The 20135-nt window shown below is 42.8% G+C and overlaps 1 protein-coding gene across 3 annotated transcripts in view; it reads left to right on the forward strand.

The window, feature by feature from the left end:
* Nucleotides 1–20135, forward strand: part of LOC120556912 (ras and Rab interactor 2-like) — a 92841-nt gene that overhangs the window by 65223 nt on the left and 7483 nt on the right. For all 3 annotated transcript variants that reach the window (XM_039796786.1, XM_039796795.1, XM_039796778.1), the window contains exons 8-11: nucleotides 4478–5884; nucleotides 11958–12040; nucleotides 15638–15863; nucleotides 16103–16234. In XM_039796786.1, the coding sequence (XP_039652720.1) occupies nucleotides 4478–5884; nucleotides 11958–12040; nucleotides 15638–15863; nucleotides 16103–16234 (1848 nt within the window). The remainder of the gene's footprint in view (nucleotides 1–4477; nucleotides 5885–11957; nucleotides 12041–15637; nucleotides 15864–16102; nucleotides 16235–20135) is intronic.

The following is a 20135-nucleotide window of genomic DNA, read 5'->3' on the forward strand; positions in this document are numbered from 1 at the left end:
CCAGGTGTCCATCATCAGTCCTTATTAGCCAATCCCCAGATCCCAGCAACCAAAGGGACTCAATAGGTATCGAGGCCTAGGAGCTGTCACACTACTGTTAGCAATGTTACCACGACGCACATTGAGCTCAGGCTCGTACACGGGGAGGGGTAGAGTACACCCAGGCGCAAGGAGCAATTTCATTGGTTCTTTCCAAGCGGACCGCGAGGCAGTGATTGGTGGGCGTTTTTACAGGATTACAGCAGCTACAGATGGCTTTTTCAGAGCCCACAAATTATTTCTTGCTGTCGGGCTGCAAAGACCATTTCAGACAATATATTAAAAGTGTATATTGGAAACAGTTAGCAACCCTGTCTTTAACTTTTCTAGCGCAACAATCAAGTTGAACATGTCACAAACTGTACATTGTGACTAAATGCAAAACTAATGGCAATCCCACTAGCCTCAGCTGTACTCTGGGTTTACTGCTAATTAGCAAATGGTAGCATGCTCAGACAGTAAACTACGATGAACATGGTAAACATTATACCTTGTTAACGTCCTAAATGTTACATTGTCATTGCGAGCATGTTAGCGTTCTAATGTTAGCATTTAGCTCTAAGTGCAGCCTCACAGAGCTGCGACATGGCTGTAGACTCTTTGCTCGAGTTATTTAATAGAATTACCATGAAGTTTGTCAGTGGACATTTATAATACTATATGTTCTCAAATTCTGACCTCAACGCCAGGTCTTTATTTTAAAAAGGCTTACAGAGACATGCCCTATTTTTGTTTTCCCCTGTTATGAATGCCTGATTATGTTTTAATCAGGAGCCTTCCTGTTTTCTGATCTACTTTCATTTTAATTTGCTGTTTGCTTTTAATCAATGTTAACATGTCTTGATAAAGTTAGTTTAAGGTACCTTCTACATCAGTACAATACAGTCCTGTGATACTGAACTTTACTTCTCTAATAGAAGTTTGAGAATGTTGTTGTTTTTATCGCTGTTAAGCTACGATGAATGAAACTAAAGACTTCCTGCACAGATATTTCACATAAAAGCCCTCCAGCATCTCAAAGTGCAGTTCCTGTTCCTGGTAGGCTTTTAGTTTGAAAGGTTTTGCAGGATATGGTAAGTTTAATTGACAGTAACTTTTTCCTTCCTTAAAAATAAAACAAAATAAAATACAAGCGATTGGAATTGGTGAATAAAAACAGTATTTGTGTTAAATAAAAGACAGTCAGAGCAGCAGAATGTTGAGTATAGCATGTCTCTGTTGTACAGATGGATTAGTGTCTGGAAATGTACATTATGCTGAATTTACCATTTGAGCTATTACAGTACAGCTAAAGAGATTACAAGATTACTTTGTGACAACCCAAGGGTGCACTAAAAGTGATGAAATACATGTTCGATAGTTCTGGAACAATTCAATAAATATAAATAAGTCTAATAATAATAATAAAATAAATGTAAGTTTATCTAGAATCACATATACTATAAAATAACAACGAGATAATAATATAGAATGAGCTGAAAATGTTAGATAGTACTGAAATATATAAATGTATATGATATTTATATATGAATAAAAGCTAACATATAAGTAGGAGCTATTCATAAGTGCACAAGTTGTGTTATAGCATCAGGATACCTTATTGCCACGTGGTTATATTGCACAGTAGAAATAAATAAGCCTCGACATTTGTATTGCACATTGCCCCCTATTATTGTTACATGCCATTTCCAGAGTTCAGTTGTGTTATGGCAGTTGGGAATTACTGTAGCTATTTTTCAGACTGTTAGTGCGTATTCTGGGTAATCTGTAGCCTGCCTGATGGGAGAAGCTCAAACAACCCATGTCCAGGGTGAGTAGTGTCCTTGACAATGTTCTTAGCCCTTTTCACACAGCGGGTCTAGTTGAGGTGTTCAAGTGATGGCAAATCAGTGCCCACAATTTCCTCTGCTGTTTTCACAGACCGCTGCAACGCTTTTTGGCGGCTTTGGTACAGCTACTGTACCAGGCTGTCATGCAGTTTGTCATGGTGCTCTCTATCCTACACCTATATAAGTTTACCAGCAGCTTCTGGTGGAGGTTAGCTCTCTTCAGCCGGCTCCAGGAAGTAGAAGCGTTGTTTTGCTTTACCTACTGCTGCCGAGGCATTGTCAGCCCAGGAGAGGCCCTCTGTGATGGTAACTCCCTGAAACTTAAAGCTGGAGACTCTTTGGACATCAGCCCCCCTGATGGTTACAGGACTGTGAGTGGACTTTTTGTGGTCCTAAAGTCCACGATGATCTCTTAGGTGTTTGTAGTGTTTTAGACCAGGTTGTTGATGTCGCACCATGTTGTCAGGTTATGCACCTCCTCTCTGTATGCAGTTTCATTGTTGTTTGATATTAGCCTGATGATAGTCGGTCGTCTGCAAATTTCACGCTGATGTTCGATTCGTGGGTGGGTTGACAGTCATGGGTGAAAAGTGCATAGAGGAGGTGGCTCAGCGCGCAACCCTGCGGCACACGGGTGCGCAGGGCGAGGATGGAAGATGTGTGCTTATTCATCCTGACATACTGTGGGCGGCTGGTGAGAAAATCCAGAAGCCAGTTACATGTGGAAGCGGTTATTCCTAGTGTATGAAGTTTGCTGATCAGCTGGCTTGGTACGCGATGGTGTTGAATGCCGAGCTGTAGTCAACAAAGAGCATTGAGGACCAATGTTTTCACCTGGCCTATAAGTGGCCGGCCTTTATTTGTTCGTGCTGGTCACAAACAATATGTATTATTTGAGACTCAGCCATTATTTGAATACCAGCTTTGATCTGAGAATTTATTGGATGATCTTTTTCAATCAAATATCAAAGACAAATGTTAACATCAAAGGGACCAGTACTCCTCTTTGTAGAATTAGAGTACCCTACAGTATGTTGAGGTCAGTCAGTATTAAATGTGCTATATGGATGGGCCTGCCTGCTGCAGTCTCGCTCTGCAGACAGACAGACAGTGTCAGGTGGCTCACATGGACCAGTAAGAATGCCACAGACACATTTCAGTCTCCAGATGCCGAGGTATTATAAGACATTTAAAACTGCTGGACCCGGCTCCTTTACTGCTCCAGGACTGCAAGAGGAACCTTTCCATCAGTCATCACTGGGCTTCTGCTGCAATCACTGCATAGATATTTTGAAGTGGCATGATTTGTTGCTTGTTACAGTTTGATTAAATCATTGTGTTGCAACTACAAATTCATGTTATTTAGTATAGTAGAATCTTTCATTTTAAGTAGGTAATACAGCTGAGTGTGTTAGCATGAGGGCTGTCTTGCCAAATGGCTGAAAACAATGGAATGATTTAGTAGAACAGCACACGGGGACATCAAAGTGGGGAGCATATGTTATGGGACACTTGCACTTTCAATAAAAAGTCATAAAATCATAAATAAGATTTGCCTCACTAAATAGCTTTATTTAACAACTGAAAATTGTCCTAAAACTACTCAGTTTGGGAAGCTACAGGACAGCACAATGTAGAAGTAAGAGAGTGGACAACAGAGCAGGAAGAAGGAGTGGAGGAACTGGAAATGTGTGCCGTGTGTTGTGTTTAGTGCCCTCCCACTCTGTGATTAGCATGGGCGACGCCTTCTCTGTGTCTCTGGGTGTGCGCCGGCACCCAGTGAACCAGAGCCTAGAGACACGGAGCTGGACTCACTGCGCTTCTGTCCCCAGCAAGAAAAAAGACACAACTAAGCAGAAAGACATGCAACGAGGAAAACTTTGAGGAAACGTCTGAATTGTTGGTGAGATTGTAATTGAGAATGCTGTCTTTGTTCTTTTTCATCTATTCTTTAACTGTTATTTTTCATTTAAAGTCTCGTAGTCTCGCATTACCAGACCTATCTAGCGCTGCAGTGTGGTCTGGCTACACCACCTATCTATTTTGGGATGGGGGGGGGAGGAGACGCTCTGGCTTGTTTGTATTTCTTTAAACCAATCACAACTGCCCTAGGCGCCGCTAAGCTCTGATAGCAGAGATAGTGAGAGGGGAGGAACATCGCGCCGGATGTCAGGCTTTATCCCAGCAATGTACATTCGTTGAGCCAGACTAGAAGACTCAAGGACATGCCCTTTCTCTGAACCTTGAATTGTCCAAGGAGAAGTATGTGTCTAGCTTAGTTAATAAGTTAGTTAATGTGGTGGTTGTTGTAAAAAGTCTAACAAGGTGCTCTTTGGTGCAGGGGTGATCCAACACCATACAGTAAGAATAGTGTGAAAACCAAGGCACTCTTGTTGCAGAAAAAGTTTAGAAGCCTTTATTGAGGCAGCTTATGCGTAGCAAAATGTGTGTGTTGTGGCACACAGGCCTTCTTAAGGGTGACTACTTCCGCAATAAAAGCTTTTTAACTTTTTCTTCAACAAGAGTGCCTTGTTTTGTTTTTTTATGCTTTTCTGATGCAATAAGTTAGTTAATGTTTGCCTCTGAATGTTTCTGTCTCTGTATTACAGGCTTCTGGGACTCTTCCCTTTGTAGCCAGCGTCGCACTTCCCCCCGTCCCTGTCGCCCTCTGAGCCGTACCCTCAGCCCCCAGCGAACTAACAGGAACAGGAAGGCCGAGGGCTCAGAGCAGAGACACCCCGGGGCTCACTGCGACAGCGCACCTCCGACTCTGCGGTCCCGCTCTCCTCCGGCTTCCTTCCATCAGGAGAGAAGACATTCCGGGGGTCGTCTGTGCTTCGTCAACCCCCTGTTCCTCCAGACTCATCACCACCACTGCCGCTGTGAGGGCCACCCGCCGTCTCGTAACAACCTAGAGAATGCCGGGAAATCGTCTGTGACGCCGTTAAACAGCAGCCAAGGTAGCGAGCAGCACGCGGACAAGATCAAACTGAACAGCAAATCACGGCCCCCTCCCCCTCGCCCTCCTCCCCCCCGCTCAATGCCGCGCCGGCGCCCTGCCCCACCTCCGCCTGGACCTCCAGCCGCTACCACCAGACCCAAGAGCATGCCAGAGGCCGCTGCTGTGTCTGCAAGGCAACAACAGCAGTCCCCCAGCAGGCGCCCAGCACCCGCTCGACCACCAATGGGTGCCAAGCATAGCAGCCCGTCCAAAACTACCAGCTCCCCAATCCCTGTGCCTTCGAACCCGCCACCTCCAAGGCCTAAGAAGCCTGATCTTGAAGCTCACCGTTGCCACATTGCCCTGGACGACGAGACCATCGCCAAGGCTCTGTCCCGGGCCAAGCTTCCACCATGCCAGCCCCCGCCTGCTGTCCCCGCTGAAGCACTACTGGAGAATAACGCTGGGAGTCCGTCCACCCCCAAGGAGAGGGGACGCCAGCGGCTCAGTGACATGAGCATGTCTACCTCGTCCTCTGACTCATTGGAATATTCCCAGTCTCCTGGATTCTCCCTGGGCCCGGCCCCGAGCCCGTCCCGACACCTTAATCATCAGAACACAGTGGAGGACAGCAGCGAAGACGATGAGGACGGGGAAGAAGATGAGGACGAAGACTACGGCGTAGGTTTGGAGACGGACCTAGAAATGCGCCTTCGCCCGTCCTTAAAAGCGCGACGGCGAAGGGTCGGCGTGAGCCTCGGCGGCGGCTCTTTCATCCTCCCCAGGGCCCTGAAGGGACGCTTCCGCAAGATGAGCGGCATGCTCAGCTCCTTCATGACGCCGGAGAGACGGGCGGTGAAAAGGATCGCTGAGCTGTCCAGGGACAAAAGCTCATATTTTGGCTCCCTGGTGCAGGACTACATCAGCTTTGTTCAGGAGAACCGAGGCTGTCACACGTCAGGGATGGATTTTCTGCAGACTCTCAGGCAGTTTATGACACAGATGAAGGCGTACCTGCGCCAGAGCTCCGAACTGGACCCGCCTTTAGAGTCACTCATACCTGAGGACCAAATCGGTAAGTGGGGCAAGAAGCTTGCGAATCTTTAAAACCACGAAGTTGAATGCACTTTTTAAGATTTGTTGTTTGCACGGTGGGATCGCGTGCCTTGTGAAACCTCTGCTTGCATGTGTGGGCACGTGTGTGGGATGTTTTAGTCATATCCAGTGTCTGACAGCATTCACATCTCTAAATGGTATTCTTCCAGCATAATATGAGACGTAAAGCCTCTTTAGTGTGGCTCAAGAAATGGATTTCAAAATGACTTCATTCATTGACAATGTTCAGCGAGGGCCCAGGCTTGTCATTGTGTCTGGAATCAGACGTACCAGTTGAAGTTTTCCATATTAGCCTTCCTCATTACTAGTGTTGAGTTACAGAAATGCCAGTGTGCTGTGCTGTGAGTTATTCTTGGCTTCTGTTGGTTGGCATGAGCTCACAGTGCAGTTGAATCTTATTTTAAAAGGCAGAAATGTAATTTAATTGTATTTTTTATTAGGCCTGCTTGGTATTTAACCACAGTTCGGTGCCTACCTAAATGTGTCCGTACCACTGAATACTGAGAGCTGGCAGCGAATGTTTGGTCAGATACGTAATTGCGTAGTCTATCTGGCTATTTTCTTGACTTCTAATGCCTGTATGGCTGTTTGTGTTTGGACAACATTCAACATTTTAGAACTTTGGCTTACATGAAAAAAAGCGTATCTAAAAAAAGTATTGTTTTGTTATTAATTCTGAAAGTCAGGTAACTTATTGGCAGTAACAAGCAATTCTAATGAGCCCTATTTATATTCATTGGATAGTATCACAGTTGTTTATATGCTCCATTAAGGTCATAATGGTTGTAAAAATAAAGTTTGCAGACATTAGCAGCTCTATCTATCAAAGGGACGTTTTATTCCAGTCAGATTATTGTGGACTTGAGTGTTGGCATGAATATGTGAGTATGTCTTTGCACTCGTCTCCCGTCCCTTGTTCATTGTAAACAACAACAGCATAGCCTTGTTCAGAGACAGAGAAGTGATCCATTCTGGTTGTGCTAACAGACCACAGATATGCACATAAAGCGTCTCACGCTCACAAATGTTCCCTTTGGAGAGGGGAACTGTGAAGAAATGTAAACGTGGTTTTTATACAGCGCTCGTGGAAGTAAACATAGTGTTTAATAGATTTAGCTGAGCTGGAAGTCTGAGCTATGTCAGATTTTTAGACGGTGAGAGGGGTGTCCACATTTCAGCTATTCCTTCTTCCCTGGAAAACTAAACAAAACAAAACTGAGAACTACCATGAGACAGTGTGGCTGACGTCATGCTACAATCTCACAGAATCTGTGTGGTGACGTTATGGCTGAAGGTCTGACATCTTTGGAAAGAAATGTTGAACTTTTGCAGTAAAATGGAAACTAGGTGTCCAAACTTTATGTATTTGTAGAAACTATGACAATTAACAGTTTGTACGTGAGGTCAAGAGGTAGAATGATTAACAACTGGATGTTTGTAGAGGGAGGGTTTACAACTGGCAAAACACACCCTAACTTATTGCCGCCACTGGATAAGAACAAACACAGAGAGGAAGAGGAAAAGGCTGTCGTTTCTGGGATGTAAATCACAAAACAGCACATATTTAAAGATTGCTTTCGTGTACGTTACTTTAAGGTTTTTCTCTTTTGTTTTTAGTGTATGTGCTTGCTGGTGTGTACTGTATGTTGTTGTCTGTGTGTATATGCTGTTTATCACAGACTCTCCTACAGAGTATTGCTTTTGAGGGAAGCGTTTGACCAGGCTGTAGTCTAGATAAAGCCCAATAACAAACATTGCTCAATATACAAAGGAAATGAGCCTTTCTGGAGGGAATCAGGAAGTTTGCAGTCAGAAAATGTGTGTGTGTGTGTGTGTGTGTGTGTGTGTGTGTGTGTGTGTGTGTGTGTGTGTGTGTCTGTCTGTCTATGTGCCTATGTGTAAGTAAGAAATTAAGTACTGTAAGAAAGTAAGTAAAATGTATTTATAAAGTGCTTTTTACACTTAAAAATTACAAAGCACTTTACATAAAACATGCAAGATGAGTCATATTAAAACACAGTACACACATAAAAAATAAAGTGCTGACAGATCAATCAAAAGTCTGCTTTAAGAGCAGGCTGTAAGGGTGGGGCCAGAGCATTCCACTGTGTGGGTGCTGCATACTCAAAAGATTAATCCACATGGGTCTTAAGCCGGGTGCGGGGAATGGTCAATAGATTTAAATTGGACACACTCCATTGTGTCCAACTGTGTGCCCTTAACAGCCTCTGTAGCTCTCCTTGTGTACTCCTTGTGTAAGGATCTGTCGGATTCGTTCGGGGAACACCTCAGGCCTTCCCTTTTTCTTGATTTCAGATTTATTGGTCTTAGCAGTGTGCGATATGGAACTGCCAAACCCCAGACAACCCACAACACTGCTCTCTTAGACACAGCGCTGGAGTGAAAGTGCAACACATTCCCCCTGTGCTCCTCTGACTCACCATAAAGTCAGACATATTTCCACAAGATCAGGATTCTTGTATGTGCTTGCTCGCTTGTTGAACGCTGCTAAACATGCATTGGGTTCTTCTGTGTAGCTCATTGCATAAGCACCGCCTGGGGGCTGGGGATGCCTGTTCATGAATAGATGTGCCAGTGCTGCCAGTGAACAATAAGACACAATTGTGTGAATGCAACATGCTGTACATATTTGAGGTAGGCAGGGAATTATTTGAAGCCTATGTACGTAGGTTCGAGGTACAGATGGAGCCATTGTAGAGGTCCAAGTGCAACCTTTTACAGCACGTTAGCTGAATGAATGGTGGACTTATGGATAGGGTTCCAAGTTGGATTTGTCGAGGTTAAAGGAATATTTCACCGCTGGAAAGCTGAATATATCTTTAAATTGGGTCACTTATGTAGTAGAAATGTGAAAAAAAAATTTAAATTGGTGCCTTCTAGGCCGAGAAAAGCCAGAAAATGTGTTTTGGTCTTATATGGATGAAAAACACCAAATCCCAGAATGCACCTGCTTTGTTGCTTTGAGTCCACTCCCAAGCCACGCCTACTGCTTGACAGACCGACAGAGGCATTCAACTCAACTCAAGCGTGTTTTATTGTCATTTCAACCATATACACGAAACAACGTTTCATCGTGACTCAAGTGGTGTTACACATTTAACATATATAAAAACGACATTATATAAAAACGACATACGAAACAGGCTACATTTAGTACACACACTTTATAGGCTCCGTAAAGTTCAGCTAACGCATACTAGCATTAGCGCTTGGTGGGCTGTAAACACCGGAGCATAAACAGCCCCGTGAATTAGTGTGTAATGTAGAATGGTCGGCATTTAACAGTCACAAACTCCACCAGCAGTTAGCAGTTAAATGGATACAAATCACCACATTTCTGCACCCACTCGGTGTTAACACAGCCCACCTCTTTTACCTGGCGCAGAGCATCTCTAGCTCGGGGCTAGCAGGCCTGGTAGCTGGACAGTCCGGTACACTATTCAGGCATGTTTCCACAACAACAAAAACACGGCAGTCTCTGAACTCACGTTGGGAGTGTCGTTGAAGTTGGATGTAGTCCAGTTTGTGGTCTAAATGAGCGGACACTTGCAAGCAGGATCCGTAAAGTTCAGCTAACGCATACTAGCATTGGTGTAGCTAAACACAGAGTATAAACACAGGCGTGAATTAGCGTGGAATGTCAAATGGTCGGCATTTAACAGTCACAAGCTCCACCAGCAGTTAGCAGTAGCTAGTTGGATTTTATTTCTACACCAGTCCGTTTAACACAGTCCACCTCCACGGGCCGGCGAGAGCAGCCTGGTAGCTGGATAGTCCCGGTGCCGGTACACTGTTGTTCAGGCATGTTTCCACAACAACAAAAACACAGCAGTCACTGAACTCACGTTGGGATTTTCGTTGAAGGAGGATGTAGTCCAGCTTGTTGTTTAATGAGCAGACACTTGCAAGCAGGATGGCTGGGACAGGTGGACAGCTAGCGTTAGCTTTCCACCTAGCCGATGAGGATGTCCCCTAGCCGGCTAGCGGCATTGAGCGACACCGCTGGTCTCCGTGCAGGCGAAGCTCACGTAGTGTGCCGAGTATTGCGTCTGTAATAACGTTTCCTCCATATTCTCCGATCTGTACCGATGTATCCCGGTGGTACACACGTCCGGTAGTTTGAATGCAGATAATTGTTGTAAATGTTTTCTGCTGAAAACCGAAAGCCTGTTTAGCGAAGATTCAAGATGGCTGACAGTCGTTTTCATTCGGAATACCTCGGCCAGACTCGGCAGTCCAACCCCTGTGGGCGTGTTGAAAAACATACGGAAGTAGATCCTACTACTGGCTGTAGTCCTTTGCCTCTGGCCCAAAAATCTTCCAATGACGCAAAAATCATTTTACGTCATCGGAAGATTTTTTCCAGGCCCCAAATGCAGAAATCTCTCGTCTCAGGGGAACATGAGGGAGGGAGGCACGGTCATTCAGAAATACTATCGGGTTTCTACTGATACAAAGCTGAATGCTAAATCGGTGAAGTATCCCTTTAAACTTAAGGCTGAGACTAACAAATCTGTCACGCCTTAACTTTGACTTCAAAGATCACGTGCTAAACATTCAGGTGGCCCGTTATCTAAATAGCAAATATGTAATCTGGTAAGACCTCTTTGAATGTCAGACGTTGAGGTTAATTATTTATTACTTTTGTTGCTTAAAGTTGTTGAAAGCCAGGAGTCAGAAACGATTGCGATTTGATTTGTTGCATGTTGTTGTTAATGAAATACTGTACCATTCAGGAAACCTATGCAGGATAAATGCACACAGGAAACTCTGTGACTGCTACTATTGGTCCTATGCAGGTTTGGTGTCTGGTGTCTGTGTTTGTGTCTGTGTTCTGTTTTCTCAATAATTACTTGGACCTAGTTTAATCAAATGAAACTATATACTGTATGCAAATCCTTTTCAAGAATTTAGAGACAGACAGGGTGGGGAAGTCCAAAAATATTAATAGATGGACTGACACATTGTTTGTTGTTGGTGTTTTCATTGACAATTGACGTTGGTTTGGTTTTGACAGTAAGAAAAATATAAAAGAAAGCCTGCCTTATGTTTTAACAGGCACATGATCACTTTACTGTTATGCTCTGTAAAGCTGCAAAGATTGATGGATTGTCAACTATTATATTAATCAGCAACTGTTTTGATAATTGATGAATCGGTCTGAGTAATCTTTTTTTAAAACTCTGATTCCAGCTTCTTAAAAGTGAATCTGTTCTAGTGTCTTCTCTCCTCTGTGACAGTAAACTGAATATCTTTGAGTTGTGGACAAAACAAGACATTTGAGGACGTCATCTTGGGCTTTGGGAACTGATCAACGTTTTTTCACCATTTTCAAACATTTCATAGACCAAACAACTAATCTATTAATCGAGAAAACAATCGACAGATTAATCCACAATGAAAATAATCGTTAGTTGTAGCCCTAATGCTCTGTAACTGCATTTACAGTGGCATAAAAAGGACATGTTTAGGATTATTAAGTGCATTAAAGTGTACTTAATACACCTTGATCCCAGCAAAATCCAGTAGGGTACATGATTGGCTGATGGGATTTAAGTTCTCCTGAGTTTAATCTGGTCTGGGATGGGCTGTCAGCTGAATTTGTAAAACTATTGAATGTCATTTATTATGTGATAAAATTTCTATCTTTTTCATGTCAAGGACCCTTAAACTGACAGTTTTTGACCCCGGACCCCCATCTGATCTGATCTGACCAAAATAGTCATTCATTCTGTCATTGTGTTACTGAAGGATGGATTAATAGTGAAATCTATTATACCCATTTTTGCTGGGGACCCCCTGAAAATCCCATAAGGACCCATGGGGGTTCCCACACCACTTTGAAAGCCACTGCTCTAGAGATGACCAAACAGAGTGCTTTGACTCCCTTTATTTGCAGCGATTGTGCTATTAACACTTACAGTAGCTGAAAGAAGAGTTTCAGTTTTGTGTGATGTGTCCTGTCATTGGTCTTACAAGGTAGGCATTGATGCCCGTTTCCTCTCCTACAGACCAGGTGCTAGAGAAGGCCATGCACAAGTGTGTCCTGAAGCCTCTGAAGAGTGTGATCGAGGTGGCTTTACATGACTTCCAGGTAAGAGATACGTTGAATCTTGTTATCCAGCAAGGTTACTAGTTGGATGTTAAAGATGGTCGACTGTGTCTCTGCCAGCGGTAGAAAAAGTATTCAGATTCTTTACTTAAAGCAACACCAAAGATTCTTTTGTACCGTAAAATAATGTTTCCAAAATCGTTTTAGTCGTTCATCAACTCTTAACAGGGTGAACGGCACTTCTGCATTCGCTTTGTGGCCCTCTATCGGCTATAACCGCACTATGCAAGTTTGCCAGATCGGGCCAATTGCACCTGACTGCAGTACGCAGATCGGGGTTGGGTTAATGTGGGCGGAGCTAAACTTTTGACTCCGCCCCACGTTTGACTCGGGGTTGGGCTAAATGTGGGCGGAGCTAAATGTTTGACTCCGCGCGGGCGCCATCTAGTGGCAGAAATTAGGCAGCACAAGCTCAAATGTCAATGCAGCACCTATGGACAGCAATTATTATATATATATATATATATATATATATATATATATATATAATAATAATGATATTTTAATTATAAAAATGGAAAGGAACAATGGGGTTGGGTTTAGGAAAAGAAGAACCAGTTGGTATTAGGAAAATAAGAACGGGGAAAGTAAACGTGACTCGCGGGAAATGAGCCCCGGCCTCTGGGGGACACGACTCGCGGGAGCCCCGGTTTCTGGGGGACACGACTCACGTGAGCCCCGGTCTCTGGAGGACGCGAATTACGGGAAACGACCCCCGGTCTCTGGAGGACGCAAATTGCGGGAAACGACCCCCGGTCTCTGGAGGACGCGAATCGCGGGATACAAGCCCCGGCCTTTGGGGGACGCGAATCGCAGGAAACGAGCCCCGGCCTCTGGGGGACGCGAATCGCAGGAAACGAGCCCCGGCCTCTGGGGACGCGAATCGCAGGAAACGAGCCCCGGCCTCTGGGGGACGCAACTCACGGGATCCCGGTCTCTGGTGGACGCGAATCGCAGGAAACGAGCCCCGGTCTCTGGGGGACGTGAGACAGCAATGGACGGTTGGGTGAAGGAAAACAATAATGAGGAAAGCAAACGTGACTAGCGCAAAATGAGCTCCGGTCTCTGGGGTGAAAGCAGCTATTGGGCAAGTGGGCGGAGTCAAACATTTAGCTCCACCCACGTTGAGCCACTCCTCGATCTGCATACTGCAGTCAGGGCTTACTCGATCGGGTAGCAGATCTGTAGTTCGAATGGGACATACGACAGCGGTGATGGACAATTCTGCTTCCAACCTGTAGGGGGACCGAAGGGGAAAAGTGCTTGCTGGTGTTGCTTTAAGTAAAAGTACTAATACCACACTGTAAAAATACTCTGTTACAAGTTAAAGTCCTGCATTGAAAATGTTACTTAAGTAAAAGTATGCAAGTATTGTCAGGAAAATGTACTTAAAGTATTAAATGTAAAAGTACTCAATGCTTAATTTGTAAAGTAACTAAAGCTGTCAGATGAATGTAGTGGAGTAAAAAGTACAATATTTCTCTCTGAAATGTAGTGGAGTAGAAGTAGAAAGTGGCATGACAAGAAAAGACTCAAGAAAAGTCCAAGTAACTCAAATTTGTACTTAAAGTGACGGTTCGGAGTAATTTCACCCTAGGGTCCTTTGCACCATGATCTCGAGCCAAACACCCCCCCAGAAGCTTTTTTCACCTGGGTCGAACATTGGGAGCGTTAGCGTAGCGTTATCAGCTGAATAGCTTAGCGCAGAGGCTAATGGATCCGAAGTGTCTCTTAACATTACCCCACTGTTTTTGTTTTATACTTTTTTTTTTTTTGCTTTGCTCTGCTGCTTCTGCTTTGCTGCTGCTGCTGTTACTACCAGCAGTAAGATCTAAAATTTAAATCTACAAAGAGATGCAACAAAAATATTTATTAATTTAATGATTAAATAAGGTAATGTCTCCAAACTTACCTCAATTATTACTTGTCTCCTGCTAGTTATACTACAGCACTTACTTTAAAAAAATAAGTTAAATTAAAAATATTTTTGTTGCATCTCTTCGGTGTTGTAATTTGTAGATGTCCCTAAGCACTCGTCTTACAGCAGCAACAACAACAACAGCAGAGAGCAGAAGCCAGCAGGCAAGTGTTATTTACATAACCTTCTGGTGTACTTACAAACTTTACAATCCATCGTTTTATGAGTGCATAACCTATACAGTATATACTAGTGTAGACCTTTGGTATCATTTCGGGCATTATTAGTGGGGTAATGTTAAGAGACACTTCAGATCCATTAGCCTCTGCGCTAAGCTATTCAGCGGCTAACGCTACTCTTCGCTAACTCTCCTAATGTTCGACCCAGGTGAAAAAAGCTTCTGGGGGGGTGTTTGGCTCGAGGTCATGGTGCAAAGGACCCTAGGGTGAAATTACTCCGAATCATCACTTTAAGTACAGTACTTGAGTAAATGTACTTAGTTATATTCCACCATTGTTCTCTGCCAAAGTATTTCACACTATCATAAGAAAAGGGAATGTTCTTAGCTAGATTAAGGATCATTTTTAATCTAAACATAGGCATTGTGCGCTTTGGAAAAAAGTTGATTTACACCATCTCCCAATCTTAATTTCTTAAGGGTGAACAGACTCCTTACACATATTCTTATTTTTGAACAATATTAGAGTTGCAAATATTAATCGGTTAATTGTCAACTTTTAAATTAATGGCCAAATATCTTTTTTTATCGGTTTCAGTCGTAACTTTCTCTGATTCCAGCTTCTTAAATGTGAATCTGTTCTAGTTTCTTCTCTCCTCTGGGACAGTAAACTGAATATCTTTGAGTTGTGGACAAAACAAGACATTTGAGGACGTCCTCTTGGGCGTTGGAAACACTGATCACCATTTTTTACCATTTTCTGACATTTTATAGACCAAACCACTAATCCATTAATCGAGAAAATAATCCACATATGAATCGACAATGAAAATAATCGTCAGTTGCAGCCCTAAATATTTGAATTTAAAAACAAAAAATCACATCCCTAGAAGAGGAGACAAGACACATTAAAGATAAAGACCATGGTCTGTTATGATCTGGTCGACTGGGTAAATTAACCTTACCGTTAGTCTCGCATTGCCAGACCTTCCCCCACAGTGCTGTGGAGGAAAGTCTGGCTAGTCCACACAGCATTCCGTGATGGGAGAAAAACGTGCTCTGGTTTATTGGCATTTCTTTAAACCAATCACATTCGTCTTGGGCGGCGCTAAACGCCGGACGGAGCAACGGTGTCTCTGCAAAATAGTCTCGGGAAGGAACTTGTTTTGGTGGAACGTGTACGTTTAAAAGTTGTTTTAGTCGTACAACAGAAAACTCCGATTGGACAGATAGTCTAGCTAGCTGTCTGGATTTACCCTGCAGAGATCTGAGGAGCAGTTAACCATAGTCCTCATACATCCACCGCAGTTTAGAATTACAACACAAAGAAAGCGGAAGGAAACGGACATCCGGCCAAAAAGAGGGACATCCGGTAGAACGAGAGCAATCCCGGGAGTGGAACGTGGTCGATACACAGTAGACTATGATCTGGTCGACTGGGTAAATTAACCTTAGCATTAACTCTGTGTGTTGTTGTCTGCAGGTGAGCAGCGGAGCTCTGCAGCAGCTGAGAGAGAACCTGGCCCTGGCTAAGACCAAGAGGCCCCAGGAGTTAGGGGTGGACGGAGCTGTGCCTCCTGACCCCATGGCTATAGAGAAGATCCGCCACAAGTTCCTAAACATGAGGAAGATGTACTCCCCTGAGAAAAAGGTGTCATTGCTGCTGCGTGTGTGTAAACTCATCTACACCATCATGCAGGATAACTCAGGTATGGAGAAGTCTTTTGTTTACCCTGCATATGACAGGAAGCCTACAGCTTATATAGTTTATATATAAGCTAGGGTGTAAATTTCACTGGACACACACACACTTTTCAAAATCCCGTTAGTAGTAAGTCTAGGTTTTTCTTTTGGAATATAAGACGTTGAAACACATTCTTCAGTCTTAGTTTATGATTGTGACCTGTGTTACCATCACACCCACTGCTCTCTGTCTGCTTCCTACCAGGGAGGATGTACGGTGCCGATGACTTCCTGCCCATGCTGACTTATGTGGTGGCTCAGTGTGACATGCCTCAGCTGGACACAGACATCCAGTACATGATGGAGCTGCTGGACCCATCTCTGCTGCAAGGAGAGGGTAGGACCTGTTGGTTTGCTCCTAGTCTCGCATTGCCAGACCTATCTCCACAGCGCTGTGGAGTAAGGTCTGGCCCCTCCACAGATACACTCCTCGATAAGAGAAAAAAAAGGTCAGGGGTCGTTTGCATTTCTTTAAATCAATCACAATTGGTCCGGAGACTTGCGTCTCCGACTGACTGTTAAAAAAAAAAAGCTCCGGATGCAAATAAGGTGGCTCTAAATAATAGTCTCGGGAAGGAACATGTTTTGGTGGAACATTTGCACCCCGCAAGGGAAAATGCCACATAAAATATTAAATGAAGTTAACTGTTCACACAATACAGTAACGTGAGCTATTTAAATTAGCTGGATACATGATGGCTAAACATCATTTGGTCTTACCAGTGTATCGTCGTGTGTATTTTGTCCATATTCGGTCCCAAAAACGTTTCTATCTACGAACTATTCCCCCTAAAACTTAAAGTTAGACCCAACCATAATAAGGAAATGGGACAAAGGGGAAACCCGACACTGTTCTTGTACCTGTTTAGTTCATGTGAAACTGAAAGGGATAGACTCATTGTAAATACTGGAACAGACTCCTGAGCTGCAGACAAAGGAGTGAAAGCGCTGCTGGGTCTTTTGTTGTGTTTATCTACAGACAAAAATCCAAGGACTGCGTAGGAGACTCACTTCTTCATCAGGGTCATTGGCTATCCCAGGCCAGTTACACACTGCCTGCGTGGCGTGAGCGTGGCGTTCCTGTTGTGTGTCAGCTGCATGGATTTTTCTATGTCTTTACACACCAGAAACGTGTCTGACGCGGCACTTCTGCTGCTAGCCTTGTCTGTACACGTTTCCCATTTATAAAATGAAATACCGTGTTAAACATAAATATATGCTGATTTGATTACAGCAAAGACAACGTCGGCAGTATTGACAGCAAAATATGCTCCAGAATATTTCGTTCTGTATTGACAGGTGCAATATTAGAAAATCGATTTTTGTTTTTAAATTACATTCATATATCTGCATTTATATCAAAACCTAGAGACTTTCAAGGGCAGTGTGTAAGCTCTAACCTGTTAACATGGGAGTCGAAATATAAACGGACACGCCACGCAGCTGACACGCTCGCACGACGCATCCAGTGTGTAACTGACCTCTGTTTCAGTTTTCATATGGTGACTTCCTCCAAAAAATACATAATGTTTGATATTTCCTTCATGAGGTTAGGCAGATTACAGTGTGCTGTGAGGTTAATGTGCATTCCAGCCTGTTATATAACTCGGTCAGTGGAAGGTCTGCCCAGGAGGAAGCACTTAACTGTGGGTCAACAGAAGGCACACCTCTAGTTGAATGGGGCGGGGGTCACTTATTAGAAGTCTTTACCATTAGAGTAATTTCTTTCCAACAGTTGTTGTAGTGATCAACACTGGGTAATGTAAATGACATATGGATGCACCATATTCCTCCTGTTGCTTCTTAAAACTCCTAAAATCACAATGTTTCTATAAATAATAATAATAATAATAATTACTGTGTAATGTCAAAGGCACCGTTTGTCGTGACAAATACACTGATAATTATCACCAAACTCGTGCGCAACTCCTTCCATTATTCAGTATTTTCCCTAGGATTTTGGAATACTTATTTAGTATTTGGCATTTTCCCTTAAGAAAATGCTATGTTTTTTTGGACTATTATTATTACCATGTCTGTGTCTAAAACTTTCAAAAAGGTAGATTGAATAATAAATAAATAAATAACACTCAAAAAGCTTAAAGAGAAAACTTGCTTAAGAAGTCCATGGAGACTTAAGTGAATGAATCATTAGATCAGACAAAAGTCATTTAGTTAGTTTTGATGCTCACATTGATTTTACATGTATTTGGGTTAGGTGGTGCAAAACTGCTTGGGTGCTGTGCCTTATAATGGTAGGGAAAACCCTGACAGAGCATTCAAATTCCTATTTCATCAATTACAATAGTAATTTGAACCAATTAATATTATTCTTGCTTGCGTGTCGCTACACTGTCATCTCATCTCTGTCAGCCCCTTAGCCCAGTTTGAGCTTTTCCTCTGGCTATGTGATCGTTTTGAGGCTTGCTTTGGAAGCAAAGCTACAAGTGGCACTTACAGCCCAATGAGTCATAAAGTCAACTCAGTTTCACAGCAATTTCTATTTAAAGTTGGCTAACCTTGATCCCTATAAGCTGCTGGTCATATCAGACTAAGTAAAACCCCTGTAATTGAGTGTATTGAATTGAGCACATTCTCTTGCTTCTTAATTCAACTTTTCATTTGTAAGAGGAAGAATGTTATTTCATAAATGAAAGTTACATATTCTCACTCTCAGGATTTACTGAGCACGTACAGGTCAGTATGACGCACAAACTACTGTGTGACTCACAAGACAAGATTACTACTGCAGTATTACGGTCAGCACCATCCACATCCATTGTAAGATATTTCTACTATCACATGCTACTTAAAGAAATGCAAGATTTCTTTTTTTATTTCTGGAAGTCATTTTCACCTGTTCTCAAGCGTTCAGGAAGGTTCCGTGAGAGAAGCCTAGACATAGGAAGTAATGTACTTTTGACATTGGTAGGAAATTCCAGTCGGTGTTTGATTTGAATGGGCTGGAGCAGGTTCAGAGGAAAAAGGAGGCTGACCCCTCCCAGAATTAAATATTTTCCTTCCTTCAGCGTCAACCTGTCTGGCACGTACAGTTAGCTCATTGTGGATTGCTCAAATGTATGTAGTGTGTATCCTAGAGCTTCAGTTAATAATAATAATAAAAAAAAGCCAATTCTTCGATTTGCCAAGCCTGTAACATTCTACATGTATTTGATTGTAATAGAGCATCTTTGTTAACACTAATTATTATATTCAGGAGGGCTGAAATGATTCCTCGAATAACTCAAATAATTCGATTACAAAAAATCCTCGATGCAAAATGACTTGCCTCGAAGCTTCGTTAAATCAGTGTTACCAACGTTGAATTGCTGACGGACGGTGTTTCCGCCCGGAGCATTATTACTGTCACATACCAGACGCGGCTCAATCGCTGGCGACACACATGCCAGAGCGTAAATAGCGAGGGGCTAAGAGAAGAGACAGGCTGGAGAAAACGACAGAAAGGGTCCAAAGTTTGGAATCAGTTCAAACGTAATTAAAACTAAAACTCTGTACAGTGTGTCTACTCTTACAATCAAACTAGCTTAGCACGATAATAGCACGACGTCAGTGCTTTAGCATCTCAACAGAAAACATGGAGTCTAACTTAATCATCCATTCCACGAAGCGGACCCGACAAAAGTAATTCACAGAGTCGTATGGACGATGAAACTACACCAAACACAACAACTTCCAAAATCAAAGACAAGAAAATAGGTAGTGGTGACAACGATCTGATCTAAAGAGCTGACGCGTTGACTATCCCTTCGGGAAAAACAGCTGATTGTTGGCATCACTTTTTTTTTTTTTTTTTTTTTTTTTTTTTTTTTTTTTTTTTTTTTTTTTTTTTTTTGGAGAAACAGCTGATCAACGATCTAATAGCATAAGTGTAACAGAGCTGTGTGACATTATAATCAAATATATAAATGAAAATAGGTTGAGTATGACTAATATTTACATATAGGCCTACTGTATATACAGATCAGTCTCAGGTTGAAACTTGTAGTTCTGAAAGTTAAGTTGCACAACTTAATGTAATGTTTATGTATGTTTAATGTATACCTTAGTTTGAGGTTGATATCATTTGAAAAAAAAAATCTTTAAAAACAATGTAATATGGCACTTAAATGCACTTAATATGTTTAGTTTTTTGAGAGATGATATTGTAAGCAATACAAATGTAGCTTTTTTCCAAAAATGTTGCTTTTTTCCCTAGTTTTGGTTGTTTAAAAAGGCAA

The sequence above is a fragment of the Perca fluviatilis genome, chromosome 1 (assembly GCF_010015445.1).
Source record: "Perca fluviatilis chromosome 1, GENO_Pfluv_1.0, whole genome shotgun sequence".
NCBI classification, from domain to species: domain Eukaryota; kingdom Metazoa; phylum Chordata; class Actinopteri; order Perciformes; family Percidae; genus Perca; species Perca fluviatilis.